Raw genomic sequence first — 19,780 nt, forward strand, 5'->3', positions numbered from 1 at the left:
ACACACACACACACACACACGGGTCCGTTTCAGAGGTTGCATTAATCTGAAAGATTCTGTTTTTGAGATTGGTGGTAGTTGGGGTCGGGGGTGATGGTTCCTGTACTTTTTGTCCCAGGTGTTACAAAATTACAGTAATTCTTGGTATTGTCTTGATGGAACGGGGGAAAGCGGCGGTGCGGAGGCACTTAGGACCCAGGGGAAAGCCAGGCTTGGTATAGAAGGACAGAGTCTCCGGCGCACACGCCTCCTACCAAAATCACAGCCCCGTGGAGCCGGGGCTCTCATTCACAGCTTTCTAGAGAAATCTGAGCCCGAACCTGCCAGAATAGGGGATCTCACCCACTCAGCTCAGCAGCGAGGACACCTGCAGAAACACATTCCTAAAGCAAGGCTGAGCGGCTGTGTGAAGGTATTTGTTGCCTTTTTTCTCCCTTCTGTATTTGCAGCGCCTCCCCGCCTTTCCCCCAGCTCTTGCGATGCCATGGCTGCGGCGTTTCAGCACTTCGGTGCGTGGACAGCTCCCATCTGCAATCCCTCCGCACTCCATCCCTCCCGCACCCCACTTTCCACGCCTTCGCGGTCCATCCTCCTCCTCCCGGCGCCCGCTCAGCCTGCGCTCCCTTACACCATCAGCACCCCCATCTCTCCACCATCACCGTCATGATCTCCACCATCACCAGCGCCGTAACTACAGTCCACACAACTGTGTCTTGTCACTTAGACAAAGCCCGAGGTCCTCAGGGTCCATCAGCACCCCCATCTCTCCACCATCACCGTCATGATCTCCACCATCACCAGCGCCGTAACTACAGTCCACACAACTGTGTCTTGTCACTTAGACAAAGCCCGAGGTCCTCAGGGTAGAGCAAAAGAACCCAAGTTTTCAGGCGCAGGAAGGAAAGTTCAGGTGTACGACACCCTTGAAAACAAAGAGACGCCTGCTTGAGAGAAAGGGAAAGTGAAGCCAGGACAGAGAGAGACCCTGAACAGGGGGACAGATGGGGCACTTGCCAGACACCAGCAGTTAGCCAGCTGCCTTTCAGCAGATTAGGGGCTGTTTTAGTTAGTTCAGCAAATTAACATGGCCTGGGGTATAGTGTTATTCCAGCAAAACAGATATGTAAGCTCAATCTGCGTTTCTGGTTTTCCAATGGAGAATCACCAGGAAGCAGGGTGGGGGTGACTGATGACTCATATTCACCCACACGCCAATTTGCCTTCCTAAGCGTTTATTACAGAAACTCTGGAATTAAGTTTTTAACTGAAATGTTTTGTAAAATGGAGACCCCCAAAGATGAACTCTGTGGCCAGAGTAAAAATTAAAATGTTGATGATGATAACCTAACAAATGTGGCTCTCATTGGAAAGTGCTATTTGTTCCAGGGTCTCTTCCTGTCTAGTTATTTCATTTCGGTTTTCCAACCTTAAACCTCTCTTTGAGGCAGAGAAGATAGATCCCTTGGCCAAAAGGCCAAAGGAGTAATGATATTCAGAGCAGATGGCCTGTCTTTGTTCATCACTAGTCAAGGACTGACTCGGATTTGGAAGGCGAGATTTTTGTGTGCTTTCTCAGTAATCAGGCGATAACACCATTTTCCCACAATAGTAAAGGGTAATAGAGTGCAAAAATTGAAAAGGCATTTTATGTAACTATGTTCTGCTGGGCTCTGCTTTTAGAGTGCCATCATTTTCTATCTCAGCTGAAGGGAAGTTGGAACATCTTTCAAATATCCGGAAGGTCCAAACCCAAGTCATACCACCTCTTTAATTTATCCAGGATCATCTCTTTTATAAGAGTTAACAAACATCAGAAAATAAGAACTTGAGCCTGTCAGCAATGAAAATCTTTCAATGAATACCCATTTAATCAATTATCACTGAAGAGCAAAGTATTGGGTGGGTTTTTTTGTTTGCAAATTATTTTTCATAAAAATAACAAAATAACATCTTAATTAAAAATGAAATGGATTGTGTTTTCATATGAAAATAATGTCAGGTCACATGTAACAATTAAGTTTAAACCAGAGCACAGAGAAGGCTTATTTAAAAATCACTCTTGTACATTTATTCTGCTTTCCTTAAAAAAAAAAAAAGTCAATAAAGCAAGTTTTGTCTAAACTGGCTTGCTCATTTTGTCAAAAATAAAGCTAGTCAGAAACAAGTATCTTCTGGAAGAAGTTTTGAGGAAAAATTCACACCAAATACTCTTCTGGAATAAAGAAGAGTAGATTTTGTCAAAAGGTACTTGCTGCTATTAATTACATAAATACTGGCATAATTTAATTTGCCTCTAAAATTCATTCACTTTTGAACTCAAACTAAAAAAACTAGTGAAAATATTTGGTGAAATATTTGCTCATTTATATACTGTCTTTAGATTGGTAATATCCACAGTAAAAAAAGACCCCTCACATCCCAAAGAAACAAGATTCTTAATATACCCTTATCTGTTTGCAAAGAATGGTTCATCCCAGATAATTTTTTAAAGTGTACATATTGCCTGTTCTAGCTGCTTCAAAACAGAAACTCAGGCCAGGAATCCAGTGCCTCTAATGCTGCTGCCTTCCTGTGCTTAATACAATTTCCTGAGGTTGGGGAAAATTCAAAACAATGCTGCTTCGGTGAGATTTACAGGCATCTGTCTCAGAAATGATGCCTTTCTCTGATGAAATATTATGCTAGGCTTATTAATTTTTATAGAGTGCTCCTATCCTGGCTGCTTCTTTTATTCTTTCTTCTATTAAGGGCTATTTCACTTTTTTCGTATTTTCAGTAACATAACATTCTCATTTTTATAATGGATTTAAAGGTGAACAGAACACATATTTTCCATCACAGTGGCATCATACATTTTTGTAGACATGTTCACAAAGGGCACATCCTTTTGGAATCATGGAGTGCAAAGCTGGTAAATTTTTATTTCCCAAACGGGGGACTCGGGAACTCTTTAGAGCTAGTGGTGTCTTCTCACTTTTGCAAGCTTTACAAAAAGACACCTTATTAACCCTGAGAAGTCTATTCATGACTTTACACACACTTCCTCAAAGCAGAGTCATCCTTAGTAAATGGATTCAGATTTATTTGGATCATCTCTCCTTTCCTGTTACATAGTTACTGAGACAGGAGGTAACATAGCAAAATGAATATAAAAACTACGAAGTTTGGTCCCATGTAGTCAGCCCAGAAATACCCCTCAACATTGCCAAGAGAGATCTTTTCCTACATTACACCCTTCTCCCAAATTTTGATAATTTTGATCGTTGTTCTTTTTATCCAGATTTCAGTGGAATAAATTTGTTTCAGGAGATCCACAGTGTGAATTACTGCAAGTCTGTAACCCCCTAACATCAATCCCAAGTGTTGTATCTCTCTAGACAGAACCATGCTTACCTTTCTATCCAAGTTTGTCTTAGCTAAAGCGAAGTTTGTCTTTGGTTTGATTCTTCATAGATGTGGAAATCAACTGGACACTCACCTTCCCTCAAACACCTTTCATTTATTCAGTTCATAAGTTCATTATTGTTCACTACCTCTGCTCCCCTTCACAGCCCTTTATCATCTCTTCTCTGGCCAGGTGCTCTCCCTTTTCATGGACATGTTTCGGTATGAGAAAGTTTTCTGTGTAGGCAGCTAACTTTCTATGAGCCTTTCTTCTTCCTGATTTCTGAGCCAGCAGGAATTTTCCCCATATGTGTTTCAAGATGATTGCTCTTGTCTTCTGGACCCTTTTAACCACATCTCCAATTTATTGATATTATGTAAGCCAACTTTCTCCACCTCTTCTCCTTAAAATCACATCATGTCAATTCAGCTTCTGTTACTGGTCAAATGTCTTGCCTAAAGCTCCATACCTTTATATGTCTTAAGTTACATAGTGTATTCAGTGTTCATTATGTTGTAGTTTGGGAGGAAGGGAAGTCCTGGGCCTGGGAATGGCGGAAGGGCTCCCATCACAGGTTTTATGAGTAAGAGAACTCTAGCCTGATGTGTGATCAAAATAACACAAAATAAACAAAACATGAGATTCTCCTCTTTTTCTCTCTCTTCCTTCTTTTTCTCCCTTCCTTTCTCTTAGCATTTCTTGCTTACCCCACCCCTTCCTTTCTTCGTTGTTTTCTGTTTACATATAGAGCACACAAGCACATGTACAATTAATGGAGTGAGTGATCTGATAAACTTTTATGAGCATTGGTATTCCAAAAGGAGTGAGACACTGGATGTGCTTTTAGTCTCCTGTTGGACACAGTAGCACCGTTTTTCACAGACAGTGTGAGCTTGACCTCACAGGTAATTAACCTACCTTCTCAATCCTTTCGATTCACTGCAAATCCTCTTGAGCAGTGCTTCCCAAACAACGTACATACAAATTGCCTGGGAATTCTGGTACCCGTTCAGCAGGTCTAGGTGGGTACTGACATCCTGTATTCCCAATAAGCTCCTGGGTCCTGCTGATGCTGCTGATCCATGGACCACACTTTGAGAAATAAAGACAACAAACAATTTCCTTCTTTTTAAACATTTCCACCTTAATATCTGATTAACAAATAATGGCACTCATACTAAAACAAAACAAGAACCATCCTGGGATCTAAGACAATAACAGCTTAGAAATTATAACTGTAGTTGAGGAGAAATTTATACAAATAACCCCTTTCTTCCCACCTCACCCTTATGCACCTTGTTGTGTTCTGTGTTGACCTCAAAGTTTTCTTAACTTTGATTCCTGTGGCCAACATCATCTGCCTAATCACATCTAGAAGGGTCCCAGTCACATAGAATGCTGGGGAAAACACTGAGAGGAAAAGAAATCAAGTGGATTTAGTGGCCGTCTTTGGGTGAACCCTGCCTTTCTTACATTTTTCCAGATCCTCTTCCTCTAAAGAGTCTATTCTTAGAGAAATACCCTCTTCCCTTGATGAGAGAAGAGTCACATGTTTGTTTGTTTTTTCCTTTCCCTCCTGCTGATACTCCTAAGAAGCACAACTAAAATTAAATTTTAAATTGGGGCATTGACTGCCAGTGACTTCTTATGGGGATAGTTTAATAGCATAGAAAAAGTTCTAGTCTAATTTTCTACATCTTAATACATTTTCCCCTGTAGATTGTCTTTATTTAACATACAGTGAGGCGTAAGGTAAACACTACTTCAACTAAATACCCTTCTACAGTGAAGAGGCAGAAAAACCCCATGCCTGCTTTACAAGTTGTCTTTTCCGTCAACTCCTTGAATTATTTTTCCCAAAGCAAACTAAAAGAATAAAAGTCGTATAGCTTGTTCTAGAACAAAGGTCACAATCGTCTGTCAAAAGGTCCATCTTCAGCGTCCCAGACTACTCTAATTCTGACCTGGCATTTATTTTGGGTACAAGTTCCCAGTGTCTCTACTCTGATGGAACTCATTCCAATTTACTCTTAATCTTTCTTGTGGGCAAGAGCAAATGGGAGAAGATGACTGTGTGCTTAGTTGCTATTTTAAAGGGTGCCAATGGAGTCAACACAATGAATATTTATATGGCAAGGGTAAGCCCTGGGCTAAGATTGAGCTAAAGGTGATGGACATTTGACCGTGAGCCAGGGGCTAAATTCTGGTCACACTGTACTTTCAGATGATTAAAGGCCTCCCTTTTATCCTTCTAGACTTCTCTTCCTGCCCCTGGCATAAGTAGTTCATAACTGCAAGTTGGGTAATGTTTGAGAGAACACTGATGGACTAGGAGCCATTCTGTTCTCCCAGGATTTATGTTCTTTTGCCAGTACTTATGCAGAGAAGTCATACAAGCCCTAATGGTCAGTTTCAAATTCATCATTTGGAAAAAAGACTCTTTTCTATTTAGCACCAAAGAATATTATAATCAGCCAGCCTCTAAGATTAAATGTAGGTGCCACTGGCAGTAAGGGAGCTCATCATCTTTCGGAAAAGATTTCAAATACAGTTGTACTTAAAAAAAAAGATTTTTGCTCACTGTGATTTTCAATTTTTGTCTAGATGTATCAGCAGCATCTATTTTTATTTCATTCAGTATAAAAATTCCTTTCAGCATTCCTAGGGGAAAAACATAGTTAAAAATTTTGAAGTGAGATTTTAGAAAGGTGAAGAGTCATTGGGGTTAACTTAATTCAATATTCATTTTAAATCTGGAAACATAATTTTCACACCTACTAATGAATGAGGTAGTTGATTAGACTTTCATGTGGAAAGGTTTATCTCTGAGATTCATTTTTCATCTTTTTCTCATAAAAACAAATATGGGTATAGTTTCTCACTTATATTTATATTAATTTAAATTTATGTGTACTTAAAAGGATTCTTTGTATTACCAAGAACATCCCAATGCAATAAATATTTGAAGTATTTTCATTATTTATTGATGTTCTTATATTTCCAACAGTATCTAGGCTTCATAGATGTTATCTTTCTGGTCGTGACAACAATATACTCTTTCCTCCCCAGATCTGGCCAACTTTACAACATCCTTTAAATGATCTTCCTTAGGACTGGTGGGCTGTGGGTGTGTGCCTGTTGTGTGAGTGAGTCATTGTGAGGGCACAAGTGGTGTAGAGAAATCACCTACACTGAGTGGCAGGGCAAGGTCACTGATAGAACATGGGCTTTATGTCAGGTGGACTGAGGTGTGAATCTTCATTCTTCTAGTTATAATTAATCTATCTAAACCTCAGATTTATCCTCTCATATAATAATTAACAACCCGGCTTTAAAGGTTGGTGTGGAGATGAGATCATAGAACATCAAAGCTGTAGGCACATAATAAGTACTCAACAAATATTTGTTTCCTCATGCCCCGAGTTTTTAACATCAGTTTATTATCTGACTTTAAGACCAGTGCTTAGTTGTTCTAAGACTCAGTATCTTTTTATTTACCTGGAAACAACAAAATTATGGTATCAACAAGATTACAGTAAGTGTAAAATGGAGCTTTTTATTTCCAAAGCACTTTCACCTACATCAGTTCACATGGTCCTCAGCATCTCCTAAAGAATTCTTTTTCTTCTATTTCTTGCAGTATCACTGTAACAATGAAGAAAGATAATTGGTGTAAAATGCTTTGAGATAATACATACACATGTACATAGTCTGTAGACAAGATCTGGTTATTGGCTTATATTTAATGTGTGTTTCTGAAGATAATGAAATAAATGAAAGTAATAAATTATAAAATAACCAAAATCAATTTTATTTGAATTATTTTGCTTTCTGAAATGACTTTTCCACCTGGACTCTTTAGTTCATAAATACTAGGATATATGTTTATAGGTGTGTAGGGGTGTGTGTGTGGGGGTGTGTGTGTGGTGTGTGTGCGTGCGTGCGCATGTGCACTGAATTTTGCATAAGGGAATACACAAATAGATCTTTTCTAATGGAAACTTGAGAGGAAGTGAGAATCTTAAATCTATGGATGCCATGATTTCAAATATCATGATACAAAGATTCTTCTTTTGTCTCTCTCATACAAAATACTACTACTTAAATGTGTAGTTTGTCAGAAAAAACATGCCGTTAGAAGTGGAAGTTAGCTCCTATGTTGGGCTCCCTAGGGCACATGGTGAGTTACTCTCCATGTATCTGTAACAATGTCTAAAAAAAGAATCATTTGGGACCCAAACAGCAATGGGAAAGATGGTTTCTGAGGCCCACATGCATCTACCTCAAGTACCCTTTTTGATTATCAAGCACATTTCAGTCCCGGGATCATGTTTCGCACTCTGCTAGGCATGGCAAAGTATCAATCCTTCAAATAGAATGGCAAGATCTTTGATCTGGCATTTTAGCCAAAGGAAAATACATAAAGGAAGAGCAAAAGTTTGCGACAGCTGGAAAAGGCATCGACAGCTAGATTTTTTAAACAGCTTTAGTCATCTTCTGGTGAAGAAACAAGGACAACACTAGACTTCTGTAAGGTATGGTATTAGGCTACCGAAGAATGTCTGTCAACTCCTTCAGCACATTTAGGCTTATAGAGTGATAAATCTAGAAGGAAATTTAGTAAAGGACAGTAGGGTTCTGAGAGGGAAGGTGACTCACTGAAGGTCACACAGCTCTTAAGTAGTAAATCTTAGAACCTCTTTGCTACACATAAGAGGCAGAACAGCACAGTAGAAAAGAGCATGGGACTGGAGAAAGATTACTTGGTCTTGAATCCAATATCTGCCAGCTAGTAGCTGTGTAACCTTGGGAAACTCATTTTACCTCTCTATGCCTCAGTTCCCTCACCTGAAAAATGCAGACAATAATATACTCTTCTCATACAGTTGTTCTAAAGATTAAAGAATGTAATATATAAATAGAGAGTATTAAGTGCCTGGGACATAATAACTACAGTTATAATAAATTGGAAATTAAAGCTCTTGTTATTATTCATTCCCCTAGGACAGAAAACGACTCCTACTTCATGTGATACCAAGTCCAATGTATCCCTCTATCCTTGTTTGACAAATTTAGAAAAGTTGAATGAGAACCAAGTCCTTCACGTGAACAGAAGATGACAGTCAAGTGAAATGCTACGTCCCGGAGAACGTTCTTGAATGGCATAGCATTTTTAGCCTTAAATATTATCAATTGACATTGTTCTTAAAGTAGCAGTTTATTCAGAGATCTGAAGTGAAGGATTTGCCTTTAATGGAAAATATCTGTTTCATCCTGAGTATGAAACCCAGCGATCCTAGCTTGGGTTCTCTCCCCAGAAGCTTCTACTGTATGCTGAGGACAGAATAAAGATGTAGATTGAAGCAAATTTATTTCAGTTATTATAGATTGGAGGCATAGCTATGTGTGGAAGCAGGCCATGAAAAACGCAACCTCCGCTCTCTCCTTGAACCCATAGTAATTTATTTCAGAAACATTGTAGAGTTCCCTGAACTATAAGGTGTTTAACTTGCTCCCAGAACCTTTAAATCTTCTGAAGGGGACAAGCTATTGCTATGACTTGTCTAAACGTCCTGTGCCATGACTTGGAACAGGGACCATCACTGAGCATGCTTCAAGGAGGCAGTGATCTGAAGTACAACGTGCCTAGGCTAAATTCTCCTAGGAAATTAAGTTAGCTGCAACACTGTCATTTAAGGAAAATGATTCCAGAGGCATCCAACAGAATGGGAAGCAACTCACTCATTGAAACAATGTTTTGACTACCTTCTTTATGCATTTACTCTCTATATTTTTTCGGGCACCTATGCCCCGGTAGATACTGTGTTAGGTGCTGAGGATAGTTGGTGAGCGTAACAAAGGTGCTCCACCCATGGAGCTGACACTCTTTGTGCCAGGCCCTGTACTGGGGATACACAGATGAGCAGGATCCAGCTCTTCTCCACAAAGAGTTCAGAGGAAAAAGGTAGGGAGGAAAATGGCAGTGAAATGATGCGGTCAGGGCTGTGAGGCTACCAGTGACCTGTGAAGGTCAGGGAGGCTTCCTAGAGAAAGTGGTGTCCAAGATGACTCCTGAAGGGCAAAGAGGAGTTCGTCAGTGGTTATTCTTTGTCAAGGTCCTGAGAGGTGAGGAGAAATGTCAAGTGACTCTGAGTGGCTACTTGGCCAGATGGTGAATCTGGAGAGAGATAGGCACCACATGGAGAAGGGTCTTAAAAACCTTATTACATAGTTTTATACTTTATCCTAGGACAATTGGACAATTCAAGGAATGACATGAGCAGATTTCAATTACAATACAGAGAACGGATGAGAGAAGGGCAAGTTTGGCAGCAAAGGTGCCATAGGGAGAATGCTGCAGGGCTAAACAGACAGTGTGAGATTGGATGGAAAAAATGGGCAGATTTAAGAAATATTATGGAAGTAATTGTCTGGAAGTGGCCAATAAGGGAGAGAGTGGAATAATAGTGGACTCCCAGGTTTTTAGAATGGAAGCTGCACAGAAGGTGACATTGGTCACTAAGGGATGGAGGTGGAGGGACAAATTCAAGATGAGGAATGATGGTTAGTTCAGGTTTAAGCATATGGAGTCTGTGGTGTGTAGAAGATGTGTCTGTGAGGTTGCTGAAAAGGCAGTTGGATATGTAGCCTGGAGACCGAGAAAGAGCTATAGACTGAAGTGATATTACACGTAGGCGGTCACATCATGGGGCAAGATCCTGGAAACACCCACTAAAGTGTTCACAGAAAGAGAAGAGGGAGCAGGGATCAACACGGCTAAAAGAAAAATCACGGTGTCTGGAGTTAGAGAAAGAGAGTGGGAGAATGGGGGAGAGAGTTTTAAGAAGGATGAAGTCAGCAATATAAAATGTTGATAGGGGTCACCCATAAAGAGTACTGAAATTTGTCTATTGGATATAGGAACAAAAATATCATCACAAGTAGGGTGACCATCTTTTTGGGTTTGGTTAGAATTGTCCCAGTTTATAGCTATTGTACTAGCATTATTATTATTATTATTATTAGCATCCCCTCATGTCTAAATTTGGATAATAAATTATATGATCTTCCTGGTCAGTTCGTTGGTGGGAATAGTAAGGACATATTGCTGTGAGTGTAGGGATGAACTAGAAAAGGAGACATCAAACAAGGGAATTTTCTGAACGGCTTTTGTAAGGCTACTAGACAGGGAATTTTAACATCAGATGGGTGTTGAACGAGATGGGTTTGGCAGTTTCTTCCAATCCTGGGAATAGTTCGTAGCATTATTTTCCATTTACAATCCTAAGTCCTTAAAATTAGTGAAGCCCAAGACTTTATTCTATTTCTTGTTTTTGCATATGGCAGAGCTAAATGCCGTTTTCTTACAAACTATTCTACAAAGCCAACATTTTACACATCGAATTTCTATTACTCCCTCATCTTGACAATGAGTACCAGTTACTTTAACTATTCTTCATCTCCCCTATACCACAATATAAAACAGAAATGTGTGAGTTGACTGTCTCCCTTAAGAACTAACTGGTCATTCTAAATTAAGCAGAAGAATAATTTTGTCTTTTACATTATTTTGTATGATAAAGCATTACCAATAATAACTAAGTTGGGAATAAATATTCTTCCTCTGATTGCAGATACTGTCGACCTAGGAAAGCTAGGAAAAAAATATGCCTTCAAGTTCATTTACACCTAGTATGTCTTCTGATGTTTAGAACTTCCAGATCATACCAAACAAATATCTGAAGGCATTAAAATATGAATTTATATTTAAAATGAGGAAGATGTAAATAATATAGATGTCCTTCTGTATACCGTTTAGGTGTAGACATCTTAAGAGATACATATGAGGAGATTAAAACAATCATCATAAGTAAAATAATATCTCCGAACAACAGGAAAGTTATGTAAATGGGAGGATTTTTAAGCCTGTGTGGATATTGGGTCAGCAGGAAAGCAATCAGGAGTTTCAAATCCCTTTGCCTTTCCTACAGAAGACTAACAAAGGCAAATAATAAAGCCGCTTGTAAGACACGTGAGCATCCTTTCTCATTGCTGTTGAATTTGATTATTGAAGGTCAGGCTTCCAGCCACGAGGCTGCCCCCCCTCCTCCTCCCCCCAGCTGTTGTCAGCTCAGTTTTGAGTAATTAGGTACCTGTGGGGTTAGGATAGAGTGACCTTTAACAGTCCCTTTTTATTGTTAAGATGCAAATAACTGCCTTTGAAAAAGGTGGGGGAGGGGGCATTTCTGTGAAAGGTACTTCTCTTTGAGAAAAGAGGCTAATGGGGAGGCTAATAAATTGTACAGCAGCCCTAATTTCTCTGCCACATCTAGGCCTGTGAACAGCCCCATAAAGCATGCTGTAACAGAGAAGGATCTTTCTTCTTAGTGTTTCTTAAAGTACTTAATAAAAGAGCGATCTATTACTAATCGGACCATACACTATTATGGTAATAGTCAGTGTGACTAGAAAGTTCCAAATATTTGCATATTATGCATTCAGGAGGTCAACAATAAAATTATCCCAATTACACCATTTTAAAGATAATTTAGCCTTTATTCTTTGGATACCTAATCTAATCAAACCCACAGCACAATACTGCCTTTTTTTTTTTTTCAATCTAAGTTCCAATTAATTTGCCCAGATTTCCTTTGTATCATCACTGTTTTGTCTCTCTTGTGTGCATTTGTTTTGCAGTAAGAAATGGTCTCGTTTTTGCCTCCTTTCTGGATGGCCACCACCACATAGGACCTGAATGTCCTACTGCTTTCTAAGAACAGAAAGAAGGCCTTCGATTTGTCTGTTTCAGTGGCAGCTTGGTAGCAGAAAAACTGTTGAATGGGCCCCGATTTCAGCAGACCATCGGGTGAATGGGACCAGTCTCCCTTCTTCCAAAATATCAGCAATTAAGCACTTGGAAAGGAGATTTGGCCAAGATGACCCATTTACAGGCCGGACTCAGTCCAGAGACTATAGAGAAAGCTCGCCTGGAACTGAATGAAAACCCAGATGTTTTACATCAGGATATCCAGCAAGTCAGGGACATGATCATCACCAGGCCTGACATTGGATTTTTGCGTACAGATGATGCCTTCATCCTGAGATTTCTCCGAGCCAGGAAGTTTCACCAAGCAGATGCCTTTAGACTCCTGGCCCAGTACTTTCAGTACCGCCAGCTACACCTGGACATGTTCAAAAACTTCAAGGCTGATGATCCTGGCATTAAGAGGGCTCTCATCGATGGGTTCCCCGGAGTGCTGGAAAGCCGAGATCACTACGGCAGGAAGATTCTTCTGCTGTTTGCGGCCAATTGGGACCAGAGTAGGTAAATGTAGATAGTGTCTTTCCTTGGTTTTTCCTTTTTATAAGCATACGTACTGCATGTTTAGGGTCGTATGGCTTTCATTTAAAAAAAATGAAAAAAAAGTGTGACAAATATATATATATATATATATATATATATATATATATATATATATAGTTTTCCCTCCCCGACCCCAAAGGAAGTTTTAAGGCCAGAGGATTACTGTCATCAAATGCATTTCCAGATTCACAGCAGTGTTTTGGAACAATAGAATCGTAGTGTTAGAATGGCAAGACGCCTTAGAAATCATTATTATGTTCATCAGAGTGGGTCATTTATTTTAATAAAATTGAAAGCTGGTCTTCTAGAAGAACCATATATTCTGCCTTTAGTGTTCTCATCTTTAACAGCAAAAACAACAAAAATGGATTCAGTAGATGGCTTTAAATCAAGTGTTTTCATCACGTAAATAATTTCTTGGATCCTCTCCATGACTTTAATATCCTGTATTTCTTCGGAGTGCCAGACCTCTCTACCCAAGTGCATCTCTCCCTGAAAATCCTGTAAAGAACCTCGAACTCAGCATGTGTCAAATCGAACGCACCATCTTTCCCACTATACCTGCTTTTCCAGCCTTCCAGTCTCCCCACCCAGAAATCCGGGTGTCGTCCGTGACTGCTTCTTGCCTTTGCTCCTCACATCCGATTAATTGCCAAGGCCCACGCCTTTCTTCTCAAAAGTCTCAAATCTCGTCACTTCTCTTTGCTCCCCTTGTCACTGCCTTGGTTTAGGTTCTCTTCATTTGTCCCTTGAATTTCTGCAACAGACTTGTCACGGGCACCCCTGCCTCAGCTCTAATCTTTCTCAAGCCATTCTAGTCCATACTGTAGCTGGAGTGACCCTTCCAAAATTCTGTGATGTCGCTCTGCTGATGACAATTCTTCCATGACCTGCGAAGCCTTCAAGGTAAAGTCAGGTCCTTTGCAATCCATCTTGTACATCTCCTATCTCCTGCTGTACTTCATCCTCTGGCCTTCGCGTTCTCTGGTCCAGCTGGAAGGAAGTATAAGCCTTGCTTTGAATGGCTGAGGTTTTTCCATGCCTTCAAGCCTTTGAACTTGCCTCGACAAGCACCTAAAGGAGAGAACCACCACTTCTTATCCCAATTCCAACCACCCTGGACCCAATCTGCCCTACCATTTATACTCATCTTCCTGCTTCTTCACTCTATAGTCTTCATCTACTGCCAGCCCCAACCCTTTTTAGTTAAGTGCCCTTCTTTTGTTCATATTTCCATTAACCTATTTGCAAGAGGAGTGTAAGAACCATTGTTAGTACAGCTATTATTTTGGAATACTTACCTCATACTCTGTTAAGCATTTATGTATATTGTCTCATTTAACCCAATGAGAACTTTCCACAAAAGGTATTATTATTATCCCTAGTTCACATATGGTGACACAAGACTTTGAGAAATTAAGTAGCTCACTCAATGTCACAGAACTAGTGAAATATGGAGTGGGAGTGGACCCCCCAGCAGTCTGACTGGAGAACGAGTTGTCTCAACCCGGCATTACTATAATTGTGTGTTTACTTGTATACCCTTTCTTACCTCTCCACCCGAGTCTGCAAGTTCCATGAGGTCAGGAAACTGCCTGTTTCGTGTCTTTCATATCTTTTTGGCACAGGGCACACTATCCAACAAATGTTGAATGAGAAAGAATGCATGTATCACTCTCCAAAAGTTCACCTATGGCTTTAGTTTTCACAGAGGTATAATCGTTGAAATTTTTATGGTAGCTGGGGAGACGCAGGTTTGACTTTCAGAATAAAGCAAATAATTCCTCCCCAGTATAATTAAAAGGAATTTGTAAGGTGGCCCTTTATTACTTCCTATCATTCCTCCTCCTCTTAAAAATGATAATATTATAAACTAAGTAATCACTGGCTATTTTCTGGTTGATAAATTGTGATAGCACAACTTAATCCTGAAAAGGTATTTCAGGGTCTTAACTCTATGAGTCTAGAGTTTGGTCAGCTCTGCATCTGGGCGAGAATGCCTCTCCACATTTCTGCTCTGTTAACACAAGGTCCCTGCCAGAAAAGAGTCCACTGTGCAATCCAGTGTCCTTCAGTGTGCAAGCATACGAACAGCTAACTCCCATCTGCCATCAGAGAATTCCTTCTGAGACACACAAACCATCAACACAGGGCATCCGTCTTAGAGCAAACAGCCATCCTTTTGAGAATGGCATGTTAACATGTTGAATTTTGGAACAGGACAATTTTGATGATTCTGGAGAATAATCGTGCTGACTTCATTTGTTCTTAGTGGTTGTAAGTATTCTAGAACTTCCATCTGTTTAGATGCTAAGTAGTGATTTATCCATAAAAATACATCACAGCAAAATATCTTATTTTGTATTAGCATTTGGCCCATGTATATCACAAAATGTGTTAAGAAATAATAACAAATAATAATAGTAAAAAGAAACGAGTCTCCAAGAGAATAATCCAAATGTTATGACTACAATAACCTTGAACAAGTTACTTCACTTCTCTGTTCCTCAGTTTCCTCAAGTGTAAAATAAGAAGCTCAAGTTAGGTAATCCCTGAGACACCTTCAGCTCTAATGGCTCATGAACGTGGAGTTCATTCAGCCTGATCCTATGGATGGATGGATAGGGATTTTAAAATTCACTTTATAGCTTCCTAATTCACTAGGCTTTTTGAAGTAACCTCTCTCTCTTTTTTCCCTCCCACCCTCGCCCCTAGCCTACAAAGGCTGAGTCTACTTGAGACGATTTTTCTTCCCAAACTATACAATACCATTTGTTCCAAATATTTTGATTTCAACAAGAAGGTAAATGATCAGGCTATCCCAGTGACAACCAAAGATCATTAGAAACAAGCAAACCTCAGTTGGAACCCGGCAAGTGACGTGTGCTTTATTGGTTATATGACCTGGGACAAACAACCTCTCTGAGACTGTTTTCTCATCTGTAAGGTGGGGATGTCTAGCTAATAATGCAGTTGGGACGACCAAATGAAAGATGCACTTAAGGAACACAGCTCGTTGTTTGGCACATGGTAAGCACTCAACAAATATGAGCTTCTGGTATTATTATTAATATTATCAAACATCCCACTACAAAAAGAACGGAGCACAGAGAGTAGATAAATAAAGATAGAGACAGGAGTACAACACTCGAAAATGAAAGTGGGCCGGTGGGTGCGGTCTGCCTGTATGGCCATCCTAAGAACCTCTTTGTTTTCTCCCCGAACACATTCCCTGTCACACAGACCCAGATTAAATGAGGCCCAAAAGGCCCGGAAGGGTTGGCACAGCTTTGCAAAATGATTACTTCACTCTCATTGGGCCCCTAAGATGAGTGGGAAGTGATTTGAATATCTCCTGTGAAAGGTTTGCTGAGATTAAGATGGTTATTAATATTTATTAAAACCGTGTAAATCTCATTCATCTAAACCCAGATGCCACGAACAAAAGCGCAGAAAGGTGACCAGTAGGAAGCGCTGTCCTCCAGAGGCGGGGCTCCCCAGGCCTGGGTGAGGGTGCCAGCTGGAGTGCGGGGGCACTGGGCTCCTGGAACACACACTGGCCTCCTCCAGAAATCAGGCCTCAGCAGAGAGCTTTGTGGTTTCTGTGTTTTCTGAGGCTACCAGGCTGAAGTGAGATGAATTAGATGAAATCAGCACTCACATATTTATTCATAAAATGAAGCTGGCCCTTTCTGGGTCATCAGAGGTCACCTTTCAGCCCACCTGCTTGGTAAGTAATGGAGACCTGGGGGGGCACCACTGCTCAATGGGCCTTTTGATCTGTCTCACCTAGACTCTGTTTCCCCCTTAAGATCTGATAAAAAGGAAATCCATTTCTTGTTTCTTTCTGGGCTGCATACTTGTACCTGGTCATACAGCCTGATTTGCCCGTGAATGCCCTTCCCACAGAGGGAAGTGTGATCATAAAGGAGCATGTCTGGTTTTCTTGGATTTTACTCAGCTACAAAGGAGTTAAGTTTGGTCAAGTTATTTTACTTTCTGGAGTCTCCATTCATCAAGTGGAAATGGGTATAATATCTGGCATGTGGAGCTGTTGCAAGGATTAACCCCAATTGCCCTGCTTGATGGTGTCCAAGATGCGGAATAGAACAGTGATTAAATGCACTCAGAAACTCCGAAGCCAGACAGCTGGCTTCATATCCCAACTGTCTCCTAATCAGCCATGTGATTCTGAGCAAGTTGCTTAAATTCTTATTACACTGTTTCTCACCTATAAAGTGGGGCTGATGATGATCATAGATTAACATTAGTTGGTGTTCCACAAATGGCAGTTGTTTCTTAAGAAAAAAAGAAAAATTCCAGTCCAGCAAATATCTAGGCTACTGGGTCACAAGATGTACTTTCCAAATCCAAACAGCAGGATTTGAACCATTACCAACTTTCCTCCACCTGGAAAGGTAGAAAGGATGCAGTTGAGTCCCCAAGCCACCATGCTCCAAAGTGCTTTAGGGAAGCTCAGTCATGACTGGGAGGCTCTGAGAAATGACCTGGTCTTAGTGCCCCTCCCTATTGTTGTTTATTACATTCTCAGGCTATGAGAAAGATATTTGGGAAGGAAGGTCCAGATAATAAAAGTCCCATGATAAACTACCATAATATCCATGTGTAAACCAGCTGGTCCCCAGGGAAAAACAATTGGAAATGCAATGCCAATCATAATATATAAATGACACTTGACCTTCTTTTGTCAGTGTATTGTTTATTTCTCAAAATTAAGAAAACTCAGAAATCCGCAAACAGGTTGAAAATTAGTTGGTCCTTTCAGGAAGCTGGGGCACCTGAAGGAAGAGCTAAGTTAGGGTAATTGAGTAGAGCAAAAAGGGGGCTAATGGACCATTTCATTACTACCTTCATGCTTATAGAGTTATTGTAAGAAGCCAATGAATCTTGTAGACTGTCTTTCCCCACCGTACATAACAAGGGCTGAAGGTTTGGATCAAAGCACAACCAACTGGATGGAAGATTAGGGAATCTGAGCTGAGACCTCAGACCCAGGGCCAGCATGAGGGTGAGGGATGGGGCCATTTGCCTGGGGTGTAAAATTTAAGGAGGGCACTAAAGCACTCAGTGATCAAAATAAATAATTTTGTCATAAAATGTTTTTATAGTTCTAATTTTTATTTTATTTATTTATTTATTTATTTATTTATTTATTTAGAGAAAAAGAGAGCATGAGCTGGGGAGGGGCAGAAGGAGAGGGAGAGTAAATGTTAAGCAGGCTCCATTCCAGCACGGAGCCCAGCGCAGGGCTTGATCTCACTGCTGTGAGATCATGACCTGAGCAGAAATCAACAGTTGGACGATTAACTGACTGAGCCACCCAGGTGCCCCTGTCATAAAATATTTTAAAATCAAAATTAATGCCAAAAAATCCATGATGAACAAAATGTCAAAATTTAAAAGAAGGCAGGATAAGATCATTAATTTTTCCTTGTGCCTCAGGCTCCCAATATGCCTTGGCAAAGCACTGCTCAGGCCAATCAGATTTCACAAGAGAAAAGCCTTAAGTTGGCTCCTAGTCAATTGTATTACAGCACATAATACTGAATATCTGTATACTATACAGCTGCACAGAACCTTATGATTCCCAAGCGTTTCCGTGTATGTTTTCTGATTTAATGCTCATTAACCATTTGGGGAGTTTTAGTACCACTAAGGGACAGATGACAAGAGATCGGAGGAGGAGAAGATCCTTTCTAACCAAGGAACTGAATGATTCATCAATGGAAAAACTTAGACTCAAAGCTTTCTAATTCCAAGCTCCAGAGACATCTGGAGCCAATTGTTCAGCCCCTGAGTGACTAGTTATTCCAAAACACGCAAGGAGCTTCTGAAAGTCTTTAAGTGGATTTCCTGGAGGTGGGTACGTGTGTAGATGAGTGCAGTGAGTCACAATGGACAGGATCAGCAGGTTAGTGGCAGTGATTCTCAAAAGGAGCACAATGGCCATTCAGAGCTGCTCAGTTCTTAACGCATAGGGCTGTCGAGCATTATGGAATGTTTTGTATCCCATCTCCCAAGCACTGTGGTAACTGTAAAGGTCACCTTCATGTTTCAAAAGCCCTTAGGGGAGCTGGTGTCCACTTTGAGAACCCCTGATGGAGAGTGTCTAGAAATGTCCTAACACCAATGTCAATAACTACCATTTGTTAAGCACCTTTATGCCAAGTTATTATTTATACCAAGCTATACAGTAAGTATATGTATATATATATATATTTATGTATATATATATATATATTTATGTATGTATGTGTATATATATATATATATATATATATATATATACACATTTTTTTCCCTAATCCTTTCCACAGACCCACAAGGATCTAGGATCTATATGGTGTTTAGATAATATATAACAGAGACAGAATTCTTCCCTGTTTTGTCTGAACATAAAGGCTATGCTTTTCTGCTAAGCCTTAGCTGTGGCCTCATTTCTACTCTGACCTCAAAAGTTTCCAGAGCCTCTTACAATCAAAATCTGAATCACTCGTATGCTATTAAGTGTTACTCGTATGTTACTACAGTGTGGCTCCAGGGCCCAAATTCAAGGTGTTTCACAACTTCTCCTCAGTTCCCTCTTCTAGCCAAGAGACACTGGGAGGTTCAGGGTAAACAATAAAGCCATTCCTTGTGCATGTGTTCTAATGGGGCTCCAAAGGTGAGGAACGTGCTTTAGAGGCTGGGAGCACCAGAAGTTGAGATGATTCTGGAGGCTCAATGTCAAGGGCCTGCCTAGTCCCTAATATGAGGGAAAGGAAGTGGAGGACTTACCGCTTCAGATTGAGCAAATACAAAAGCAGTTGGGGTGCTGACCAATAGACAAGAGTTGTCATTCTTCCATGGGATGAATCCAAGCCTCATTCATTCCTTCATGTACTCAGTAAACATCCTGAACTACTGCAGTGGTCCAGCCCTGTGTGGGTTCCTGAGGGCCCACAAGCTCCTGTTCTGAGCTCCCACTCCCAGAATGGCTTCTCACACCAGTTTCCCCTGAGTCCCTCTAA

The 19,780-nt window shown here is 40.4% G+C and overlaps 1 protein-coding gene across 1 annotated transcript in view; it reads left to right on the plus strand.

The window, feature by feature from the left end:
• The first annotated feature begins 229 nt into the window (after window positions 1-229).
• CLVS1 (clavesin 1) overlaps window positions 230-19,780 on the plus strand; it is a 173,685-nt gene continuing 154,134 nt past the window's right edge. The window contains exons 1-2 of the mRNA XM_058699678.1: window positions 230-412; window positions 12,083-12,710. Of these exons, the coding sequence (XP_058555661.1) occupies window positions 12,256-12,710 (455 nt within the window). The 5' untranslated portion in view covers window positions 230-412; window positions 12,083-12,255. The remainder of the gene's footprint in view (window positions 413-12,082; window positions 12,711-19,780) is intronic.

This window comes from Neofelis nebulosa, chromosome 14, assembly GCF_028018385.1.
Source record: "Neofelis nebulosa isolate mNeoNeb1 chromosome 14, mNeoNeb1.pri, whole genome shotgun sequence".
Classification (NCBI taxonomy): Eukaryota; Metazoa; Chordata; class Mammalia; order Carnivora; family Felidae; genus Neofelis; species Neofelis nebulosa.